This window comes from Paroedura picta, chromosome 2 (genome assembly GCF_049243985.1).
Source record: "Paroedura picta isolate Pp20150507F chromosome 2, Ppicta_v3.0, whole genome shotgun sequence".
Classification (NCBI taxonomy): domain Eukaryota; kingdom Metazoa; phylum Chordata; class Lepidosauria; order Squamata; family Gekkonidae; genus Paroedura; species Paroedura picta.
In genome coordinates this window covers 20407152-20429426 of record NC_135370.1, presented here as the reverse complement: position 1 = coordinate 20429426, position 22275 = coordinate 20407152, and the positions used below count along the sequence as shown (strand labels likewise).

The following is a 22275-nucleotide window of genomic DNA, read 5'->3' as shown; positions in this document are numbered from 1 at the left end:
GCCTCACAATGTCCCCTGGCCTCAGACGGGGCGGAGCTGTCCTGCCTGGCCTCCATGCTGCCCTGCAACTGCCCAGGCTTCTTAGGGCAGTGCAGCAGTAGCCCTAGCCCACAGTGCTCCAGCTGGCCACCTACTGCAGTGCCAGCTACCCCAGCCTCTTCTGGCACTGGGGCTATGGACATCACGTCCGTAACCATTTCCGTCCCAGGGGCAGCACCAGAAGATGCATCCCACATCAATAAAGAGAAAATCAATTTCCCCCCTCAAATCCTTGGAACACACTTGCCAAAGCAACTGCTAACGAATTCAAGAAATGGTCACCAAGCTGGAAGGGAAGATTATTTTATAGCCATTGTTGCTCTTTATCATACATGAGCACTTGCTGAAGCGTTTTTTCTCTTCCTCTATTCCAGGCAGTGCCCTTCAAGTTTTAAAAGAATGGAATTTGACAGGCAAAAAGAAGGTAAGGGATTCCAAGCAATTAAAACTCTCTTGTCAGTGTAGTTAGCTGAAGCACAAGGATCAGCTTTGTTGCCATGTTTTTCCCCCACAAGGATTCCTTTTCTGTTTTGTTCAGGCAAGGTACTGTACATACAACAATGAACCTAACTTCTTATTTAACAAACATTTTATATTATTATGTATGCCATGTGCATTGTAAACGTGTGACTTCCAGGGTGTGGCAGGGAGGCGTGGCCATCTGGCATCACTTCTGGGGTTACCTGAAGGCTGAAGAATATTTCAGGGGTTTCTCCATGGTCAAAATATTGAAAATTGCTATCCCAAGGTATTGGTGCCTAAAGGTAAAGGTATCCCCTGTGCAAGCACTGAGTCATGTCTGACCCTTGGGGTGACGCTCTCTAGCGTTTTCATGGCAGACTCAATACGGGGTGGTTTGCCAGTGCCTTCCCCAGTCATTACCGTTTACCCCCCAGCAAGCCAGGTACTCATTTTACCGACCTCGGAAGGATGAAAGGTTGAGTCAACCTTGTGCCGGCTGCTGGGATTGAACTCCCAGCCTCATGGGCAAAGCTTTCAGATGGCTGCCTTACCACTCTGCAACACAAGAGGCTCTTATTGGTGCCTAGTGATCACCTTTCCCAAGATCTTTCTGAGGTTTACACATCTCTGCTTTCATACATCAGTAAAATGTTTGGATTTGAATCGTTTTCTTGAGTTTCAGAAGCATGAGCAATGGCCCACAAAGATGCTGTGTGCTTTTTTGGGTCAAGCGTAGCTGTTGTGTCCCATGCAGTATCTCCCCCTTCCTGCTGTGGTCTTATCTTTTCTCTAAAACAGGGTTGGTAGATCCCCAGGGATTTGTGGGTCAAAGTGGGGTCTGCAGTGCTGTGGGTGGATGGTTGCAAGACAAAGGAAGAATCAATCAAAATTCCCCTGTTTGTGCCTATCACAAGGAAGGACACTTACGAAGATCCAAACCATAATCTGCCCTGATACATTTGTTGCTTCCAAAAATACCGTCAGTGAAACAGAAAGAAGAAATGGATTCAACAAGCAATTCGTGCCAGTGTAGTTTACGGTTTTCTACTATGGAAGGCTCCCAATTACTGCCCTGACTCTGTCAAATGGCAGGTGTCCAGCGGAGAAAAATAAAACCCAGCCGAATGCAGCATCCAATTGACTATTAAAGTCCCAAATTCAGTTTGCTGTGCATATGGATTGTGTGTTCCCAAGAGTATTTGAAAGAGTACAGGCAGCATTTCCACTGAAATACTGACATGCAATATGTCTTAGCTGCAGTTGAAAATTCACTCTCTGCCCAGTACGATTTTCCTCCCTTTGACATGGTTTATCTGCAGAGTGATCTAGCTCTTTTTTTTGTTTGGGTTCCATCACAAATGTTTTGTTTGGCATTCAAAAGAGCAAAATTGGCAAAATTTTGTTTCCTTTTTAAAAATTCCATTGCTATTTCTACTGGGCCAAATGCATTTTGTATGCTATTACTCCCCCTCACAATCACAGTTAAGTGACATTACTACATGGGATATAAACTATCCTGTGGTTTGAAAATGAAAATGTGGGCCTTGTTATTCCTGTTGTAAGATGACCAATCCCTAAGGAAGCCTCTGCCCTTGAAAACTTTCTTCCCTGCAGAACAGCAAAAGGAAAAGAAGCAAATCTAAACAGCATCACTACAGCAGAGAGATGAAAGACAAGGACTGTGAGGCAGAGAAGGCGTTTCTGGAATCCCAAGAGCTCCATGGCTGCCATCTGCTTGGCTGCGATAAGGAAACGTTTCCCAGCAAACCTCCCAGTGAAAAAACCAGAGAGTCTCTTCAAGAGGACACGAGCTTGAAATGCAAGGAGATGGGAGAGGCAAAGGCAGAAGTCACAGGTCAGTACACTTCAGAATGGGCATGCGTGCACCAGTGCCTTGTGACCAGGGCATTCAGCAATCTTGTTGGTCTCTAAGGTGCTACTGAGCTTAAATGTAGCTCTTCTCCTGCAGGCCAACATGGCTGCCCTCTAAAACTCTGACTGGCCTTGGTTCAGGCCCCTTTCCACCACCCCTTTCCACAGCTGCCAAGGTAGAGACTGCTATTTGTGGGGTGAGCTCTAAAGCAGGGGTAGTCAACCTGTGGTCCTCCAGATGTCCATGGACTACAATCCCCATGAGCCCCTGCCAGCGTTTGCTGGCAGGGGCTCATGGGAATTGTAGGCCATGGACATCTGGAGGACCACAGGTTGACTACCCTTGCTCTAAAGTATGAGGCTAGTGTGGCACAGTAGTTAGTGTGACATGGGAGATGCCGTCTCAGATCCCCACCCTGCAGGAAAGCTTGCTTGGTGCCCTCCTGAAAGGGGTCCCATCTTGAAAAGATAGAATGAGAGAACCAAGTATACTGCTCTGAGCGTTTTGGAAAAATGAAAGTCGCATCATATTCCATCCCTTCTACTATGTCAACCCTATGCAAGGAGGGTAGATTTCTAAGCATGCTGGCAATACATCCCTACCCTGGTTTGATGTTTCTTTTATATTTTATTTATCAGATTTTTATACTGCCTTTCCTTATACTGCTCAGGGCGATTTACATATAACATCATGGGGGGGATACATGGAACGACCTCACATATAACATAGTCAAATACAACAATAATCTAACAGGGGTTCTGAATAACACGATTTAATTGATCTTAAACAACAACAATGCAACAATATAACAGGGGCCCAGACTGGTTCAGGCCATAGAGGGGATGTCTGAAGGGGACCTGGGGATGTTATTCAGGTTTGGTCAGTCTCAGGCAAATGCCTGGTGGAGGAGCTCCCTTTTGCAGGCCCTGCGGAACTGTGGGAGTTCAGGCAGGGCCCTGATCTCTTCATGGAGCTCGTTCCACCAGGTGGGGGCCAAGACAGAAAAAGTTCTGGCCCTTGTTGAGGACTGATGTGTTTGTTTGAGGCCAGGGATCACAAGCCGGTTGGCAGTGGCAGTCTCTTTTAGTTGGGTGGGATGAAACAGACAGCTTTGATATACTCACCAGATTCCTGTGTAAATTGCTTTGCACATGTGCAGCTTCAAAACTTCAAGACACTATGGGCCTATTATGCACAGCCACTGAAACGGCAGCATGGAGAACGCGGAGGAGGAAGAAACGAAGCAAACCGCAAACGCACGGGACAGAACTCAACAGCAGCAAAACCCAGAGCAGCCAATTATGCACGCGGCCAATCCGGAGCCACTTCTGGTTGCGCCCTGGTAGCCCTGGAAGCTCCACTTCGGCCCATTATGCACGAAGTGGAAAGTCTGCATTCGGGGTGGAATGGCGGCGGCTAAAATCACCAATTATGCACGCTGCAGGCGGCAACCGGGTGCAGAGTCAACGTATGCCGCCAAAAAAGCCACATTAGTGAGATGCGGAAGAAAGTGGAGCTTCCTGGGACCAGGGCGAAACCAGAAGCGACTCCGGAGTATCTGCGTGCATAATCGGATACTCTGGGTTTTGCCGCCGTTGTGTTCCGTCCCGTGCATAATCGGTTTGCTTTGCTTCTTCCTCCTCCTCGTTCTCCATGCCACCGTATCAGTGGCCGTGCATAATAGGCCTTCCGCATCTCGCTAACGCAGCTTTTTCATTGGCATACGTTGACTCTGCACCCGGTTGCTGCCTGCAGCGTGCATAATTGGTGATTTTAGCCACCGCCATTCCACCCCGAATGCGGACCTTCCACTCCATGCATAATAGGCCTATGACAGTAACTCTGACCTTGTCCCTAAATTTTAAATATGCACACAAGTAAAAAAAACATGAACAGACTTTCTTGGAAACCTCTTTTTCAACGTCTGAAGACCGTCTATGCACAATTATCTTTAAAAGTTTATGTTGAGTAAATACCAGCCCTGGAACAAATTTCCTTGATGCTTAAAGAAGCCTTTGAAGACGCTGCCAACTTCTGGCTGATTTTTATTATCCTAGCAGAACACAACAGCTATGCTTAACTCTGGTCCCGTAAAGAAATCTTGCCCTAAAAGAGGAAAAACCCACACTTTACTGGGTGCCGACTGCCAGCTGTCAGCCACACCATATGACAAAAGGTCCAAGATCTGTTATGGTTTTGCTGCTTTAAAAGAAAAAAAAGGATGTAAATACGACAGCATCTCTGTTCCTTCCAAAACTGGAGCTGAAGTCTTGTGGCAGAAAACTACAAAAGACAGACTCAAGGCAGTTTATCGAGAGAAAGATCAAACTATTAAAAGCAATGAAGGGCAGGAAAATATGCGTCTTTTTTCAGCCTCTTCTTAAAAGTTGTCTTTCACCCCAAAAAAGAACTATTTTCCTCTTTCTCCCCTGGTTCTAGGACTCCATCCTTGATGGGTGGTTCTCACCGCTGGTGCTAGGGAGGCAGGCCTTAAATTTACTTCCTCTTCCTGTCTCCCTGGTAGAACCGCCCTCATCTTCAGTTTTTCTCCTGCCTGCAGGGAGTGCGGTTGTGTGAGCATTAGCTCTTCACCTTTTTTTTATAGAAGCTAGATTAAGACTGTTAGTTGGAATTTCTATACTAAAATCCTTCTACTTCTTTTCCTCTGTATCTTTCCCTCCCAGTTCATAGTTAATGTTACCAGGTTAGAGTTTAAAGTTAGATTAATAGGAAATTTACTTACTGTTCAGAATGGCAACAAGTGTTTTTCAAGATGATTATTTGTTGGAGTCTGATCTCCCAGGCATGCATGGAGCTGCCGGTGGAGCTACGGGCCCGGCAGATTGCGTTCCATCGGGAACCTTACTGACCGTGGCAGCCCAGCAGCAGCCCGATAAGCCTAGGAAGGCTACTTGCAAAACAGCCAAAAGGCTGCGTGGAGAGAAGTGTGAACGGGCTAGCAGAGGCGTTCTGCCTAAACAAACAAGCTCCGGAGGCAATTCTGACTGCGTCATTATTAGCTCTGCAGGGAGCTTTGGCCTGGAGGGCAGCCATGTGCCGAGCTCTGAGTTGCACGTGGGGGAAGGAGTCCCCCTAGTGGCTGAATGCCAAAATGACTGCACGAGCTCTATAATACAAGGTGAATCCCAAACCTCTGTTGGCTCTCTGGGACACCCATGGCCTGGCACTTCTTCTGGAGACAGACCTACAAATGTGAGTGAAGGGCTGCCTGCTGGCATGTCCTCTGAAATGTTCAATTTTATGAAGTGTATGTTAAGAAACGAAATGAATTCGTTTTATCAGCAGAGGTCTGCTTTAAATGTGCCTTCTTTACCTTTACTGCCTAGGATGCTGCATCCTCCTGTTCAATATTATTCCCCATCGCATTCTGTTCACTATGAGCAGGTTCCTCAGTCCGTTCCCACCAAGGCGGCTAGAAAGATATGCTATAATTTACCTATGTCCTCAGGATCGTCTGTGAACGATCCAGAAGGTGAGTTTTTGATGGATGAAGAACAGGGGACACAGGCGATGGAGGAAGATATTCAGGTCCCTGAGTCAACTCAGAGATTTTGTAAAGAGGAGGATTTTCAAGATTTATTACAGAAATGTATTGTGGCTTTAGCCCTTATTACAGAAATGTATTGTGGCTTTAGCCCTTATTCAGCCAGAGGCAGCTGAGGCACCGCCAGAAAAAGGATATGAAGCCTAGAGTGAAAGGTAAGGAAGAATTTTTTCCTCCTGTGGAGGTCGTACAAAAGGTGTTTCCTATGCCTGAGTTTTTTGGAAAAAAAAAAAAAAAAGATTAAGGCAGAATGGCAAAAACCTATGGCTAACAAGCAATTTCCGGCATTTATATATATATATATTAAAAAAAAAAATGTACAAACTCTCAGACTATGTGGAAGAGTTTTACAGACATTTCTGGTCGATGCACCAGTCACGGCCTTGCAGTCACAGGGTCTGGTTTCTCAGAATGGTGAGGGTCACCTTAGAGACCAGATGGATAAAAAGGAGATTTTTCTCTCAAAAAGGCACATGAGGCTGTAGCTATGGCCATTAGAGCCTCGTCCACAGCTTCCATAACGGCTAGGGCTTCGATAGTCTGGACTGGAAAGCTGGTAAGATTAATTCCTGAAGCAGACAAGAAGTCTACTGAAGGTGTATCACGACTGTTAAAGGCAGTTTGTTATTTAGCAGATACTACTTTGGATGCAGTTATTTTTGCAGCCAGGGGACTTGTGTCCTTGGCAGCTGCTAGGCGTGGTCTTTGGCTGAGGGCCTGGCCTGCAGACAATCATTCCAAATCCATTGTTATTGCCTACCCCTTTCAGGGAGATAAATTGTTCGGGGATGCATTGAATAGAATTTTGATCGAAACCCGAGATAAAAAGCAAATGATGCCAAAGTTTGTTAGACGTGGTAATGATAGAAAGTTTCAAGGCTTTTCTTTCAGATCACAGAACACCCTACCAAGATTTCGGGAGAACAGGAGAGGATCCTGGGGGAATAGTCGATATTCCCTTCGTAGGGGACGTTACTCCCGATATAGCAGACAAGGCTTCAACAGACAGGAGAAGCCGGACAGGGACTCCTCCCAGAATAAAGCATGACTCCCTAGAAGACGGGGAGATTCCGGTAGGGGGTCGTTTATCATTGTTCCCTTACAGATGGTTGAAGCGCAGTCCGTCTAATGGGCTGCAGAGATAGTTCAGGTTGGTTACAAAATAGAATTTTTTGCAATTCACCCCAACAGGTGTCTGGTGTCCCCATTAAGCGCAAATCGGCTCAAGAGAGATGCTCTGCTAAAAGCAGTCCAACATCTACTAAACATAAGAGCAATAGAAATAGTTCCTGCAGAGGAACAGAGAAAATTCTGTTTACAGTGCTAAAATCAAACGGGGATTGGCGTCCAATTCCATTTGTGGCATTACGCCAGTCAGGCGTGTTAATACATCATTTTCGGACGACCTCTTGATCCGAGCGTCATCAGCTCAGGAATCAACATCACACACAGAGAGAGTGATTACCACTCTGAAGGAATTAGGATTTCTAGTCAATCTGGAAGAGAGTTCCATGGTTCCTACCCAGTGCTTTGGAGCATCTGGGAGTTTTGTTGAACACAGAAAAAAAAAAAAAAAAAAAAAGGAAAATTGGTTTTGCCAAACAAAAAGATCAAAAAGACCAGAGATCTGGTGGGGGCTGTGATACGAGAAAAATCAACTTCACTTATGACACTGGCAAAACTCATGGGAGTTCTGGTAGAAACACGGAAGCATTACAATGGGGGCATTTCCACCTGCGTCCTTTACAGTCCCTTCTAAGGCCATTTCAGGAGAAAATAACAGCCAAGTCAAACATCAGAATCAGGTTGACTCCTGCCGTAAGGAGCAGCCTCTTGTGGTGGCTGAAGCCGGTGAATCTTGGTCAGGGACGCTTTTTCGTGAACAAGAATTAGTCCTATTCACAGATGCCGGTCTGTCAGGGTGGGGAGCCACTCTGGAGACTAGGCATGTTCTAGGGAAATGGTCAGCACAAGAGAGGGAATTTCCAATAAACCTATTGGAAATCAGAGCAATTCGACTGGCCTTGGTACACTTCCAAATCAAATTACAGCAAAAGCATGTCCTGGTAAGAACGGACAATGTTGCAGCCAAGGCTTATTTAAACAAGCAAGGGGGGACGAAATCTCCCTCAATTCACAAGGAAGCGTCACTGATTTTACAATGGGCAGAGAAGACTCTTCTGTCCCTGAGAGCAGAACATATCAAAGGGATCCTGAATGTACAGGCCGACTGGCTCAGTAGACAGGAGATTTCCAAAGCAGAATGGTCCTTGAATTGGGGTGTATTCAAAATGATTGTGGATCACTTTGGCAATCCAGTGGTAGATCTATTTGCCAGTCAGGAGAATGCGCTCTTACCTCGGTTTTTCACCAGGTTTGCTCAACTCAGAGCAGAACAGATAGATGCCCTGACGGCTCAATGGCATTTCCTCCAGTCCCAATCATTCCCAAGGTACTCAGAAGGGTCAGACAGCAAGGGGCACAGGTAATCCTGGTGGCTCCTTATTGGCCACGCAGACCATGGTTCGCAACAATCCTGCGTCTAGCGGTGGGGAAACACCTGTCATTACCGGTAATACCAGATCTCTTGACACAGGGGCCAGTTTGGCATTACGAGCCAGGCTGGCTACAGCTGACCGCGCGGAGACTGAACGGTCAGCTCTGCTAAAATGCAGCCTTAGTGAAAAGGTGACTAGCACCATACTGGCGGCCAGAAAACTTTCTACTGTTAGGATATATAACTATTCTTGGAAGGTATTTGTCAGGTGGTGCAGACAAAAAAAAAAAAAAGAAAGAAACAGGACCCTTTAAAGACTGGGTTATGGGTCATCTTGGAATTTTTACAAGGATTGGATAAGGGTTTGAAACCATCCACATTACGTAGACAGGTGGCAGCCTTGGCGACAGTTATTCCGAAGGTTCAAGGGTTTCCCTTAGCCAAGCATCCTCACGTTACTAGGTTTCTGAGGGGAGCCACGGTAGTTTCTCCCCCAGCCGTGCATCGTTTCCCAACTTGAAGCCTGAGTGTGGTACTATCAGCGTTGCTGAGACAACCTTTTGAACCTTTACAGGATATTTCATTGAGACATTTGCGACTCAAGGTTATTTTCTTAGTTGCAGTAACGTTTGCTAGACGAATTTCAGAATTAGGAGCTTTATCCATTAGGAAAGATCTTTGGGTGTTCTACAAAGATAAGGTGGTTTTGTGGACAGATCCTATATTTAGGCCCAAGGTGGAATCTAGATTCCACAGGATGCGGGAAATCAATTTGCCTACATTCTTTCCTGACCCTAAACATCCTAAAGAAGTTTTGTGGCATAGATTAGATGTACGAAGGGCCCTCAAGGCATTCCTTATACGTACGGAGCCATTTAGGAGATCAGAGTCAATGTTCATAAGCATTTCTCCGCCTAATAAAGGGGAAAGGATGTCTACTGTGGCTATTGGAACGTGTCTCAGGGATTGTATTGCTGAAACATACAGTTCATTGGGTAGGCCTGTGCCCTCTGGCATTACAGCGCATTCAGTTAGGGGGGCTGCAACAAATACTGCCATGATAAATTCTGCCTCTGTAGAACAGATCTGCAAGGCGGCTACCTGGTCTTCAATTTCCACCTTTATTAGGCACTATAAGCTTAGTATTCAATACAATACAATACGCTTATTGGCATAAAGCAGATTAGGAGGCTATACAAAGATAGTCAAGATGCATCGGACAGTTTAAGTTTAAAAAACTGAGGACAAAAATTTAGCCATATAAGCTCAGTGATTACAGTGCAGTGGAGGCTGCCTTTGGCAGAAGTGTTCTTTTACAAGGCTTAGATTCAGACGACACAATCCCGCCCGGGACAAAGTAAGCTCTTGCATATCCCATCAAGGATGGAGTCCTAGAACCAGGGGAGAATGCCCATTGGCACTTACCGTGAAGGGTACTTCTCCCTGGGTTCTAGGACTCCATCCAGCCCTCCCTGGACGTCGTCTGAAATTTAGTCCAGTTATAGTCATTATGGGACAGGAAAAGGGGGAATATTGGAATTTAGTTGTTCGGAACTGTTTTTTCTGCTTCCTCTTCTACTATTTCATGTTCTTATTATTAAAAAAAGAAAGAAAGAAAAGAAAAATTATTACAGAGAGTTATGGTTACGGTAGTTTGGAGTATTGTTTCTCTGAGCTTTGGAAGGATCACAACTGAAGATGAGGGCGGTTCTACCAGGGAGACAGGAAGAGGAAGTAAATTTAAGGCCTGCCTCCCTAGCACCAGCGGTGAGAACCACCCATCAAGGATGGAGTCCTAGAACCCAGGGAGTACCCTTCACGGTAAGTGCCAATGGGCATTCTGTATTGTAAAATAGCAGCTTAATGCTATTTAAGAAATAGTGGTTTATATAGTTTTATTAGTTATATCCGTGAATAAAAGTTAAAAAAAAAACAGCTTTTATTCAGGTCAGCTATACCAGGAGCTGAAATGGATTCTGTAATGTGTATTCAGCTTAGAAAATACTGAAAGATTCAGATAAGGTACTTTTTTCAGCTTGTATTAGCTCATGGTAATTGTAGCCTATGAACATCTAGAGAGCCACAGTTTGGCCACCCCTGGGAATGCCCACCCTTTGTTTGTTTGTTTGTTTATTTGTTATATTTATATACCGCCCTCCCCGAAGGCTCAATTGGCAGCATGAGGAACAAAGAGGTTCCACTGATCAAAATTGCCTTCTTTGGCATCTTTTTGTCCATCTTTTGACCGCCCTAGGACTAATAGCAGCTTGGAGAAAGGGGTGGCTTCAGTTGGCTAAGCTGCACAGAACAGTGAGAATTGCACAGAATATAAACTTCTGTTCCATGGCTCCAGTCCACGCCAGTCCCTCCTCCCCAACAGGTAGATTTTACCTTTAAAAACCTCTGTCAAGAGCCAATCCAACGGCCTGGCTCTTGAACTACATTAGATTTTGCCTATTACCGGCATGGACCCTGGGAACACAGATGTCGTAAAACCAGTCTCTAGGGCATTACCTGAATTTCCCCCAAAGTATTTCCAATCAATTTCTGAAACGACTTTGCTTGCTTTTCACAAAAGGCAATCACAGCCTTCCCAGCTTCTAGCTGACCTTTCCAGGTAGATTACCCAAGGATGGGATTTTGTTTTACATCCACTCCCCTCCCCTTCCTTTTGGGGGTTTGAAAATAACAAGGTGTTGAGACAGATAAAACCAGCAGCACACAGCATCCGGCATCCTGGGATTCAGAGACGAGAGCCTTTGAGCCCATCCCCATTATCAGCCTGTCTGATAAAGCTTTAATACACTGGAGATCAACATCTCAGAAAGTATTTAAACCCTCTGTGAAACAGACGCCCCAAAGTACTTTTCTAGCACTAGTGAGCACCAGCAATAGATTTTTCATTTAGATGCTTGTAATGCTGGCAGCATCTCCAGGGTCTTTGGATTTAATGCCGCATTTGCCGGTACAGTCTTCTTTGAAGTCTCAGTCAAACTTCAAAGTTTCGTTTTGAATTTGGGGGAAAAGCTTGGGGAATAAGAAGAAGGCAGCCGCGTGTGCAGTGTTGGGCTTGGAACTAGGAAATGCAGAGCTCTGCTGGGAGAGACCTTGTGCCAGTCGTATACTTTCACCCTAAGCTACCTCGCAGGGCTGTTGTGATGATTAAATGGAAGCAAGGAGAATGGGGTAAGCCTCTTTGGGTCTCTGTTGGGGTAAAAGCGGCAGTATATAAATTATCCATCCATCCATCCATCCATCCATCCACCCATCTTTACATTTTTATCCCGCTGCTCCTACAAGGGCTCGCGGTGGTGGAAGGAAATAAAATTTAAAGAATGCAGATCAGTGTTACCCCCCAACCCACACTACTCCCGTTGTGCTGCCATTTTCACTTTCCGACACTGCATTGTTGTGCCTGTTAGCAGTATGGGTAGACACAAGAACTGGGGATGGGGGTGGGGATTAGACATAAGGGTGCTTTTTAAAGGCATACATGAGGATAATGTTCTATACACATTAATGCAGGCACGTACACGGCCACTTGAGATCCAGCATGGTGTAGTTTTTGAGAGCAGCGATCTCTAATCTGGAGAGCCGAGTTTGATTCCCTGCTCCTCCTTCACATGCAGCCAGCTGGGTGACCCTGGGCCAGTCACAGTTCTTATAGAGCTCTCTCAGCCCCACCTAACTCCCAGGGTGTCATTTGTGGGGAGAGGAAGGGTAGGTGATTGTCAGTCACTTTGAGACTCCTTCGGGTAGTAAAAACAGGGTACAAAAAACACCACATCTTCTTCTTCTTCTTCTTCTTCTTCTTCTTCTTCTTCTTCTTCTTCTTCTCTTCTCAATACAGTACAGCATGAGTACAGTAAGCTGTAATAATTCGTGAGATGTTGTGACTGGTAAAGGACGGAAAAGAAAATCCCTCCAATCTGCGGTTTTGCCATCGACAGGGCCTTCCTGGCTATTGTAAGACTAGTGCCATGCTAATTTTCCGGATGAGATACACAGCTAAAGTCCACTCACTATGGGAGTGTCGGTTGTCATCCTTCTTCTAGGTTGTTGTGAAATACAGAAGCTGGTCCTGAATCATGCCCATTTTGCATGATTTCCCCTTCTGGCCCTTTGTATTTATTCCCCCTTTGGCCTTTGGTATTTATTCTCCTGAGAAACATCCATTTATAAATTTCTTAAACTAATAACAGTGACCCTGTTATGGATCTTTGTACTGTCACTATGGGCAGTTTTTTTAATATTGCTGTTTTCTTCCCCTCCAGGACAAGAGGCAGAAGTCAAGAAAATACTTCTAGAGACCAATAGAAAATTTGTAAGTCGTGCGGAGCTCCCAGATCCATCGCTGTCCTCTCGACCTCAGTGCAATGTAGGCAGACTGAAGTCAAAAACTTCTGCTGTCAAACCACCTTTATCTTCATCCCATCTTGAAATAAAATCGGAAGATTCCTTGAAGAAGAGAGGTAAAGGAGATGAGTCGTCCGGCTCACACAGTCCCATGTACAGACCATAATGTTTCTGAAACGTTGATTAGCATTCCTGAAAACATTGCAAAGCCATGCAATTCCTGTAGACTGTTAAAAGAAGATCCTATTTCAGTTTCTATTTTCTGCTACGTCATAAAGCAGTGGTTCTCTCAACCTTCCTAATGCTACAACCCTTTAATACAGTGGTGACCCCCAACCATAAAATTACACAAGTGTTCTTTCACAGAAATTAAACTGACCAATGGCATGAAGATCCATGGTTCATGATTGTATATATATATAGATTATAAATTGCATATAAATTGGTGGGCACCTTCAGGAGGAACAGTAACAATGGCGGCGCTCCCTCACCCCCCACCCCCGGCCAAGCTGTTCACCCTGCCGTGACCCCTGTGAAAGGGTTGTTCGACCCCCAAGGAGGTTCTGACTCCCAGGTTGAGAACCAATGTCATAAAGGCAAGAAATGAAAATTGATCTAGTCAAGTGTCTAGTGAGACTTGGGAGAATGGGGGCGGCTGTCAAATCACAACCAAGTTATAGTGTCCCATTTCATGTTGTTTGTAAGGCAAGAGAGGAGCAGAAGTGGTTTGCTATTGGCTCCCTCTGCTTTTTGACCCTGGAACGCTTGGTGGTTCCCCCATCCAAGTACTAGCTACGTTTGACTGTGATCAGCTTCCCAACTGACACAGTTGGGTTAGTCTGGGCATTTTATGCTGATATTTAAGCATCGGTAGAATTCTGGAAGGGAAAATTTCAAGGTGGGGGAATTGCCAAATAGTTCCTTGCTTATGTAGTTTCTCGCAGGGCCCCTGCTTGCCGTGGCAAATGGGTAAAATAACCCTGAGAGCAGGGGTTCTATGTCATTATGGGCTTTCCCCAACAGCATGATCCTAAAGATGGATTCTGATCATGTTATTTTGGTTGGTGGCTGCAAGTAGTAAGGTTTGGTTCATGCATCCATTGATAGATGTGGGGAGGGGAGGATAGAAAACACCCAGAACTTTTTTGTAGTCCCAAAAGGTCGCCCGTACAGAATCAACGAAAGGAAACAAACGCTGGCAGGGGCTCATGTGAATTGTAGACCATGGATATCTGGAGGACCACAGGTTGACTACCCCTGGCATAACAGACTCATTCATTGCTTCATCTATTTTGTGTTTTCCTGGCTTATTTTTGACAGCAGATGATTTTTAAAAAATGTTTGGTTGTTTTTATAGGTCCTAATATTGAAAAATCAGTGAAAGATCTTCAACGCTGCACTGTTTCACTGACAAGATACCGGATGATGATTAAGGAGGAAGTGGACCATTCAGTAAAGAAGATCAAAGCTGCCTTTGCCGAATTACATAGCTGGTAAGTCGATGAGGATAGGAAAGCCAGAGGAGGCATTTTAGAATACAAAGGGTACTATCCCTTCCCCAGCTCACTGACATTTTTTATCTAGAGGAGATAGAATGCTTTATAACTTTTTACACACTGGTTACTACGTGGTATATTTGGTTATCGCTAACTGCCTTGGTTATTTTTAATGCCAGAAGGGAGCAAAAGGCTGGAAGCCCAGTAGAAATTCTCTTTTTATTGTTGTTTTCTGTTGTATAGTATAGCAAAACAATGACATAGCAAGATACAAGGCACTCATCAGCTCATCACGCTCTAAAAACAGAACGCAAATAGAGCGCAGATAGTAATAACACTGAATCTTTAACAGACTAAGAGCCCCTTAGGGGGAGGGGGCAGCAGGTCAGCAGCTCCTCTTCTCTCCCTGTGCCACATTGCTGCGTGCTCAGCGTTTTTTTTTTTAATTTAAAAACGAGAACCTAAAGTGGTGCTGCGTCCCCCTAGTGGACTTGGTATCATTTAGGTCACCCTGATGGATGACCTCTAATGACAGGAGGACCAAGGTGGATCAGCGCTGCTGCTGTTGCTTGATCTCACAGCAACATTTGACATAGTAGACCATGAGCTTCTTGTTCACTGCCTTGTTGACGTGGGGATCCGAGGTACTGCCCTTCAGTGGGTTACCTCCTTTCTCTGTGTTCAAGGACAGAGGGTCACGGTCGGGGATAATCAATCACACTACTGCCCACTCCCTTGTGGGGTCTACCTTGGGTATGCTCTACTGTGGAGTCTGACTCAGAGAGTAAAAGGGGGTTGTGTAGGTGAGAGATGTTCAGCCTTCCCCCTCTCTACAATGTGCCTGCCTGAAGTTTTGCTCCCCAAAACTTTGATTGGGGGGGGGGACACAACTGAGGTTACCACAGGTAGCAGAGCTTGGCACTGTCATGCCCCTGTTGAGTTTCCAATAAGCAGATCCATAGTAAAGAAGAAATCTCTTTATTGAAGAATGATGAACTGAAGCAAGAGTTTTCCTTGCTGGAACTGGCTACCAAAGCTAGAAGTAGACTTTTTTATATCTCTCGTAATCCGTCTCCCGATTCAAATATTGGCACACTCACCAGTATAAGTTAGGAACCTAAAGCTTGAGCTACAAAAACAAGATGTTTTGTTTAAAATACAAATATTTATTATAGCTATAAAGGTAAAGGTATCCCCTGTGCAAGCACCGAGTCATGTCTGACCCTTGAGGTGACGCCCTCTAGTGTTTTCATGGCAGACTCAATACGGGGTGGTTTGCCAGTGCCTTCCCCAGTCATTACCGTTTACCCCCCAGCAAGCTGGGTACTCATTTTACCGACCTCGGAAGGATGGAAGGCTGAGTCAACCTTGAGCCGGCTGCTGGGCTCGAACTCCCAGCCTCATGGGCAGAGCTTTCAGACCGCATGACTGCTGCCTTACCACTCTGCGCCACAAGAGGCTCTATTATAGCTATACGTGCACATAATAAATGCTAATAGCTGGCAATCCAAAAAGCAATATAAGATATAAGCTGGGGGCCCATCACCAGTTCAAGCAAAGAGTGTGTCTGTTGCTACTTCAGTGCTACCTAGTAAAGAAGTCTGGTTTTACAATCGCGAGTCTTGTTGGTGTCATCGGAGGGCAATCCTCACAGATGGGATTGGAACCCCCACCTATAGAACCCCCAGGAGCATCGTGGGTCCAGGCATGCCACGGTCCTTCCTGCAGCGGAGGATCCGACTTTGCCTTTGTTTTGCCTGTTGTTGAATTTTGTGAGTGCATGGAGGCAGGATGATATCAGAGAGATGTGGCAGCATTTTCTCGTGCTGGTTTTGCTGCTTCCTTATGTAGCCAGCATGGACATGTGGTTGGCATGCCACTTTGTGATTGGTGGGCTCTCGGCTCCTTGGACTGTGTTGACCTTTCTTTACTGTGGGAGAAAAGGGTACCAAATGACTGTACTGCCGGTGCTGTTCTAGCACTGATGCCATGCTGGCACCCTAGACCAGGGGTAGTCAAACTGCGGCCCTCCAGATGTCCATGGACTACAATTCCCAGGAGCCCCCTGCCAGCGTTCGCTGGCAGGGGGCTCCTGTGAATTGTAGTCCATGGACATCTGGAGGGCCGCAGTTTGACTACTCCTGCCCTAGACTGTTCAAAATGAGTACAATAGCAGAAAAAAAGAACCTATCCTAGGCTACAATAAACAATTTCACAATGAATGCAACGTGTCTAATCTCTTCTCTTTATTTGAACAACCAAAACGGCCTCTAGATTATAACTGTTTTCAAGTAAGTTTTCATCAGTGGTTGTTTTTCAACTTACTGTTTGCTAATGAAGTCCTTCAATAGGATCAATTCTTCTTGGCAAGATTTAAATAATATATATGTGGCCTTTGGCTCACAGGTACGGGGCAGTATAGTCAAAAGACTGTTCCCCAACAGTCTTTTGACTAGACTGTTGCATTCATTGCGAAATTGTTTATTGTAGCCTAGGATAGGTTCTTTTTCTGTTATGGCACCCTAGACTGAGCTGTCAGCTTTTCTCGTCACGATTGTCCGTGTTCTTTATCTCTGGCTGCGACTTTGGTTCCAAAAACAAATTTTGCTTCTGCTTTGCTGGATTGTTTATGGGTTTTTTTTTTAATTGAGGTTTCCCCAGCACCACCAGTTTATTCTCATGTGTGTTGTTGCAAGTTTTTATTGGGCTGTTACTGAGATCTGGTAACTGAACTTAAAAGCACATGAATCCCCCTCTCCAAGTGCTGGCATTTACCAGATGTTGCTGCCTTCTGGGCCTGGAATGTGAACACCCTTTTCGGCTTGTTACAGTCGCTTCTCCCTAACCTTGATCATCTTCTCTGCTGCTTTCTGACTCCGTTATTCCCTCTTGCTCTCTTTAAGCATTTGAAAGGTTGTCACTTGGAGGAACGCATAGAAAAGGTGCCAGCTAAATATCGGGGGGGGGAGGGTTACATTCAGAACAGCTCAATAGTGGAATGGGCTGTCTAAGGTGGTAGTGAGCTTTCCCTCAATGGCTGTCTCCAAGCAGCGACTGGACAGATCCTTCTCCTGGATGCTTGAGGCTGATCCTGCATTGAGCAGGGGGTTGGACTAGATGGCCTGTGTGGTCCCTTCCCACTCTAGGATTCTATGAGTCTAGTTCAGCAGTGGAATGGGCTTTCTAAGGAGGTGGGGAGCTCCTCCTACTTGGCGGTCTTCAAGCAGCAGCTGGACAGAGATTTATCATGGATGCTTGAGGCTGATCCTGCATTGAGCAGGGGGCTGGACTGGATGGCCTGTATGGCCTCTTCCGACTCTATGATTTTTCCTTTTCAACAATCATTCTACGTATAATATGTTGCATCTAATTAGCTTTGTGACTCGGTGTCATCTAATGCTCCTCTCTACCACAGCCCTCATCCCACATGGCTTTTGTCCACACAGACCCTGTGAACTTTTGGCAGTCAAGGGGTGGGGGATAGGGCTCTCTCTCTCTCTTCCACCAGGAGAAAAACCAGTTAGATCCAACACATAGAATTTAACCTTTTACTCTCTTTCCTCATTTTGTCTGATATGAGTTTTTATCCCTACCACCCAGGAAAAGAACAGACAACCCCTCCACCACTCAAACAGCCCCCACTCTCCTGCAACCTATATACCCTCACTCACTCTAAGAAAGAAAGCAACACTCACCAGGAGCCCCTGAGCTGGCACTTTCTCCTTCTCCCTGCCCAGCTGCTTGTCCTCTTTCCTTTTCTTAATCCAGTAATATCATTCTGAAGAAGGCCCCTAAGTATGCTGAAAATCTCACTTTGATAATGGATGGCCCTTTTACTGCTCTGTTCATTGTAGGGTTGCCATCTCTGGGTTCGGAAATACCTGGAGATTTGGAGGCTAGCGCCTAGGGTGGGTGGGATTTGGGGGAGGGACCTCAGCAGGGTATGATGCCATAGATTCCAACCTCCAACCAACGAGAACAAACTGATCTTCATCGTCTGGGAATCACTTCTAATAACAGGAGATCTCCAGGTTCCACCTGGAAGTTGGTAACTGTAACTGATTGGCAGGAGGAATGGGTATGAACAGAGAAAGAAGCCGCGGGATTCCAAATATTAAGGAAATAGGTTTGGATATCAAACATGTCTACTGACCCTGTCCTGTGGAGAACTGAAAGGAAAAATACAAACTGCTGTCCACCACCGAGGGAAAATAAACTATTGCAAATACCATGGGCTGAGATTTAATTGCATGCAAAACTGAGCAGTGTCTCCCCTCTTTTGCGCCTCTGCTAGTTTGATTTGCCAAGTGGCATGAAATAAGCACTGAGGCTCATTTTGTAACGTTCAAATCAGGGGTGGGCAAACTGCGGCCCTCCAGATGTCCATGGACTACAATTCCCATGAGCCCCCACCAGCATTCGCAGCGAATCCTGGTGGGGGCTCATGGGAATTGTAGTCCATGGACATCTGGAGGGCCGCAGTTTGCCCGCCCCTGGTTCAGATAATCACTTTGGATCTTCACCAGCCACCTTATAGAAATCGGTTCTAGAATAACAATAGGGGGAAAATGCAGCTATTATCAGACCTACCCCCCAGCCCCCAAAAGAAAGAAAAACCTGAGTGAAATGTGCAACCAAATCAGGAAATGGGTGGAAACCAGCAAAAAAAGAATTTTGATAGAAGGGTTCGCGTAAAATACAGGAAGAGGAATTGTGGTGGTGGTGGTGGTGGGGGACTGAAACTGAACCTTGTGGCCGGTCTGCCTCTGAGAAATTCTGGATGGAGGGTGGCGTTAACCTTTGTGACCATTCTAGAACAGGAGGGAGTACCTGAAACGTCATTCATCCTGATGCTCAAAATTCCACCAGGTGGAATTTTACAGCTTTCATTTCCTTTGGTGGCGTGGTCCACTTTTTCCGGGAAGGTGTCTGAGAGTCAAAGGAGGCATGCAGGCGTTTGCGAAAACAGCTGCCCAGCAGACAGTGAGCACAGTCACTCAATGAAGCAGAAGGTGGATGGAAGCAGAGTTCAAAAGAAAGAGTGCCCACCGGCTACAAATATTTTGCCAGCCTCCCGGTGCTGTCTCGTACCGAACAGGCATCTTGTGTTTTACTGTATTTTAGAATTCCAGGAGGTCTTCCTCATTTTCGGGACTTCGTCACCCAATTTCACCATCCTTGGGACTTTGAATTTCTCGAAAAAGATTTTAATCTTTTGAGGATGCTGGAACTAATTGGACCTCTCAGTCTGGGTTATACTTGGAATCAATAGATTCAGGTGGGCAGCCCTGTTGGTTTAAGGCAACAGAACAAAGTTTAAGTCTGGTGGCTCCTTTAACACCGACAAAGCTTCATTCTGGGTATAAGTTTGTGTGCCTCTGTTGAATTATGCATGTTCATGAAAGCTTATACCCAGAGTTAAACTTAGTTGGTCTAAAAGGTGCCACTGGAATCAAACTTTGTTCAATTGGAATTGAATTCCTACTCAGTTGCATGCACAGAAATAATGTCTGTGTTCTGAATTCTCAGAGTGTTTCTGGTAATGTGTGGGTTTTTTTAAGGGTTTCTTGCTTTTACCATTTTATTGTAAACCACTGCGAGTCCTTGAGAGCAGCTGTATATAAATCAAAGAATAAATAAAATCATCTCAGTACGTCTTGCAACAGCCCATAGGGTAGCTATATCCAGCAAAATAAAAGAAAAGTTACTAACTAGGTACTTATGGTCTTTGGTACATCTGGTCTTTGTTGATGACATGATGTCCTCCTCACACATATCTGCAAACATCTTTAGCATCGTTCCTCTCTGTTATGCCTATTGTAAATGCACCCAGGAGTGTGCTGCCACGATGCCAAAGTCCATGACACGGGAGACACAGAAACAGCAGAGAGTGACAAATAAACGGACAGGCCCCTCTTTCAGACTCCCTCCCCATGGGCTCCAGGAGCCTCAGCCAATCTGAGTCCTGAGACTCTGCCTGCCAAAACATGGTTCCTCTAAGAGGAATCAACACATCAAAAAACTAGCATGTTTCCCCATCTGGTTGTAAAAGATGCCCTCTTTCCCGTACTCTCCCCATCACAGGGATGCCCGTGTACTCTTCCATTGCCATAACCATAATTGTCCCAGCATTTTTTTGCTCATCCGCCTCTCATTCACAACATTTGCGTTCAAGCAAATATTATATTATTATTATTATATTTGAATGTATCGCCCACCACTGTTGGCAAAGCCGGCTCGTGGCGGATTACAAGATAAAATAAATAAATACAATCCCCTAAAAATCGCCCTAAAACACGGTAATTAATAAAATACAATCTAACAAGAACACGATAGCAGACCAACCCCCCATCTACCCCTGCTGGGGATCAGAGGGAAGCAGCTGGTCACCATAGATAAAACATGGTGGAGAACCTCCCCTCCTTACTCCTCCTTTGAATATGGTTATATCGTGGCATAATTTATACAAAGGACAAGGGTTGTATCATCAAGCTAATCTGTTCCTGCTGCTGGTAGAAAGTACCTTCATGTCACTGCTGATTTATGGTAACTTTTTAGGGTTTTCAAGGAAAGAGACATTCAGAGGTAGTTGGCCACTGCCTGTCTCCACGTCATGACCCTGGTTTTCCTTGGTGGTCTCCCATCCAAGTACTAGCCAGGGCCTGCTTAACTCCCAAGAGCTGATGTAGTCAGGCTAGCCACGCCCATCCAGGGCTGAGCTCTGTTCATGGTAGACTTTCAGGCAATCTCCCATTGAGTCCTGCTCGGCCTGATGTCTGCTGTATTGGTTGGAAAAAGACAATAAATAGATTTGAAGGTTATCTGAGAATCATAGAGTTGGAAGGGACCTCCTGGGGCATCTAGTCCAACCCCCTGCACTATGCAGGACACTCACATCCCAATCACTCATCCACTGTTCCTGCCACCACCTTGAACTTTCACAGAATCAGCCTCTCCATCAGATGGCTATCCAGCCTCTGTTTTAAAATTTCCGAAAATGGAGAACCCACCACCTCCTGAGGAAGCCTGTTCCACTGAGAAACCACTCTAATGGTCAGGAACCTCTTCCGGATGTTTAGACGAAAGTTCTTTTGAAATAATTTCATCCCAAAGGTGCTGGTCCATCCCTCCGGGGCAAGAGAGAACAACTCTGCTCCATCCTCTATATTGCAGCCTTTTAAATACTGGAAGATGGTTATCAAATCCTCTCTCAGTCATCTCCTCTCCAGGCTAAATAGACCAAACTCCCCCAACCTTTCTTCAGACGGTCTCCAAACCCCTCACCATCTTTGTTGCCCTCTTCTGGACACGCTCCAGTTTGTCTACATCCCTCTTCAAGTGGGGTGCTGAAAACTGAACACAGTAACTGTGGTGCCCAAAACTGTGGTGCCCTTCCTCCCATGGTGTACACATCTAGTTCCCCCCCCTCCCCATTGCCAAAAGCCAAGTTAATTTTGGAGGTTCTAAAACCATACTGAGACCAGTGAATCCTGACTCCCACAGTCCAAGTGGGGGTAAGAAGGGTCATGTCTATCTCTATCATAAAAGCAGTTGTGTTTACATTCTTATGTCACGTCTATATCTGTTCTGTATCCAGCCAGTTTTTTCTTTCCCTCGTACTCAATTCTCTCCTAACTTTGCCTACCAGCCCACATGGTTTCAATTAACATGTAAGCACCATCATTCCCAGCATGCCTTTTGGGGGGGACAGTCAAATAAGACCCTTCTTTCCTTTTTCACCCGTGGACAAACTGGTTGGATCCAGTCCCGTATCTGTATTTGGTTTGTGCTAGATAACTCCTTACTTTAAAAAAAGAGGAAACTATAGGGGGAAAAAAACCTTGCAAAGCATGGTATGAGTTAAATATGGGTATTTCCTTTCTCCCTTATAATCTGTTCTACATTTTCCCCCAACTTTATGAATTTCATCTGTCATCTCAATCTGTGATCGGTGTGAAAATGCAAACTGTTTGTACCTTGGCCGGCT

The 22275-nt window shown here is 45.4% G+C and overlaps 1 protein-coding gene across 4 annotated transcripts in view; it reads left to right on the top strand.

Moving 5' to 3' along the window:
* LOC143829080 (SPATS2-like protein) overlaps window positions 1-22275 on the top strand; it is an 84119-nt gene that overhangs the window by 43076 nt on the left and 18768 nt on the right. For all 4 annotated transcript variants that reach the window (XM_077319381.1, XM_077319382.1, XM_077319385.1 and 1 more), the window contains exons 4-7: window positions 414-463; window positions 2116-2356; window positions 12711-12908; window positions 14150-14285. In XM_077319381.1, coding sequence (XP_077175496.1) covers window positions 414-463; window positions 2116-2356; window positions 12711-12908; window positions 14150-14285 — 625 coding nt within the window. The remainder of the gene's footprint in view (window positions 1-413; window positions 464-2115; window positions 2357-12710; window positions 12909-14149; window positions 14286-22275) is intronic.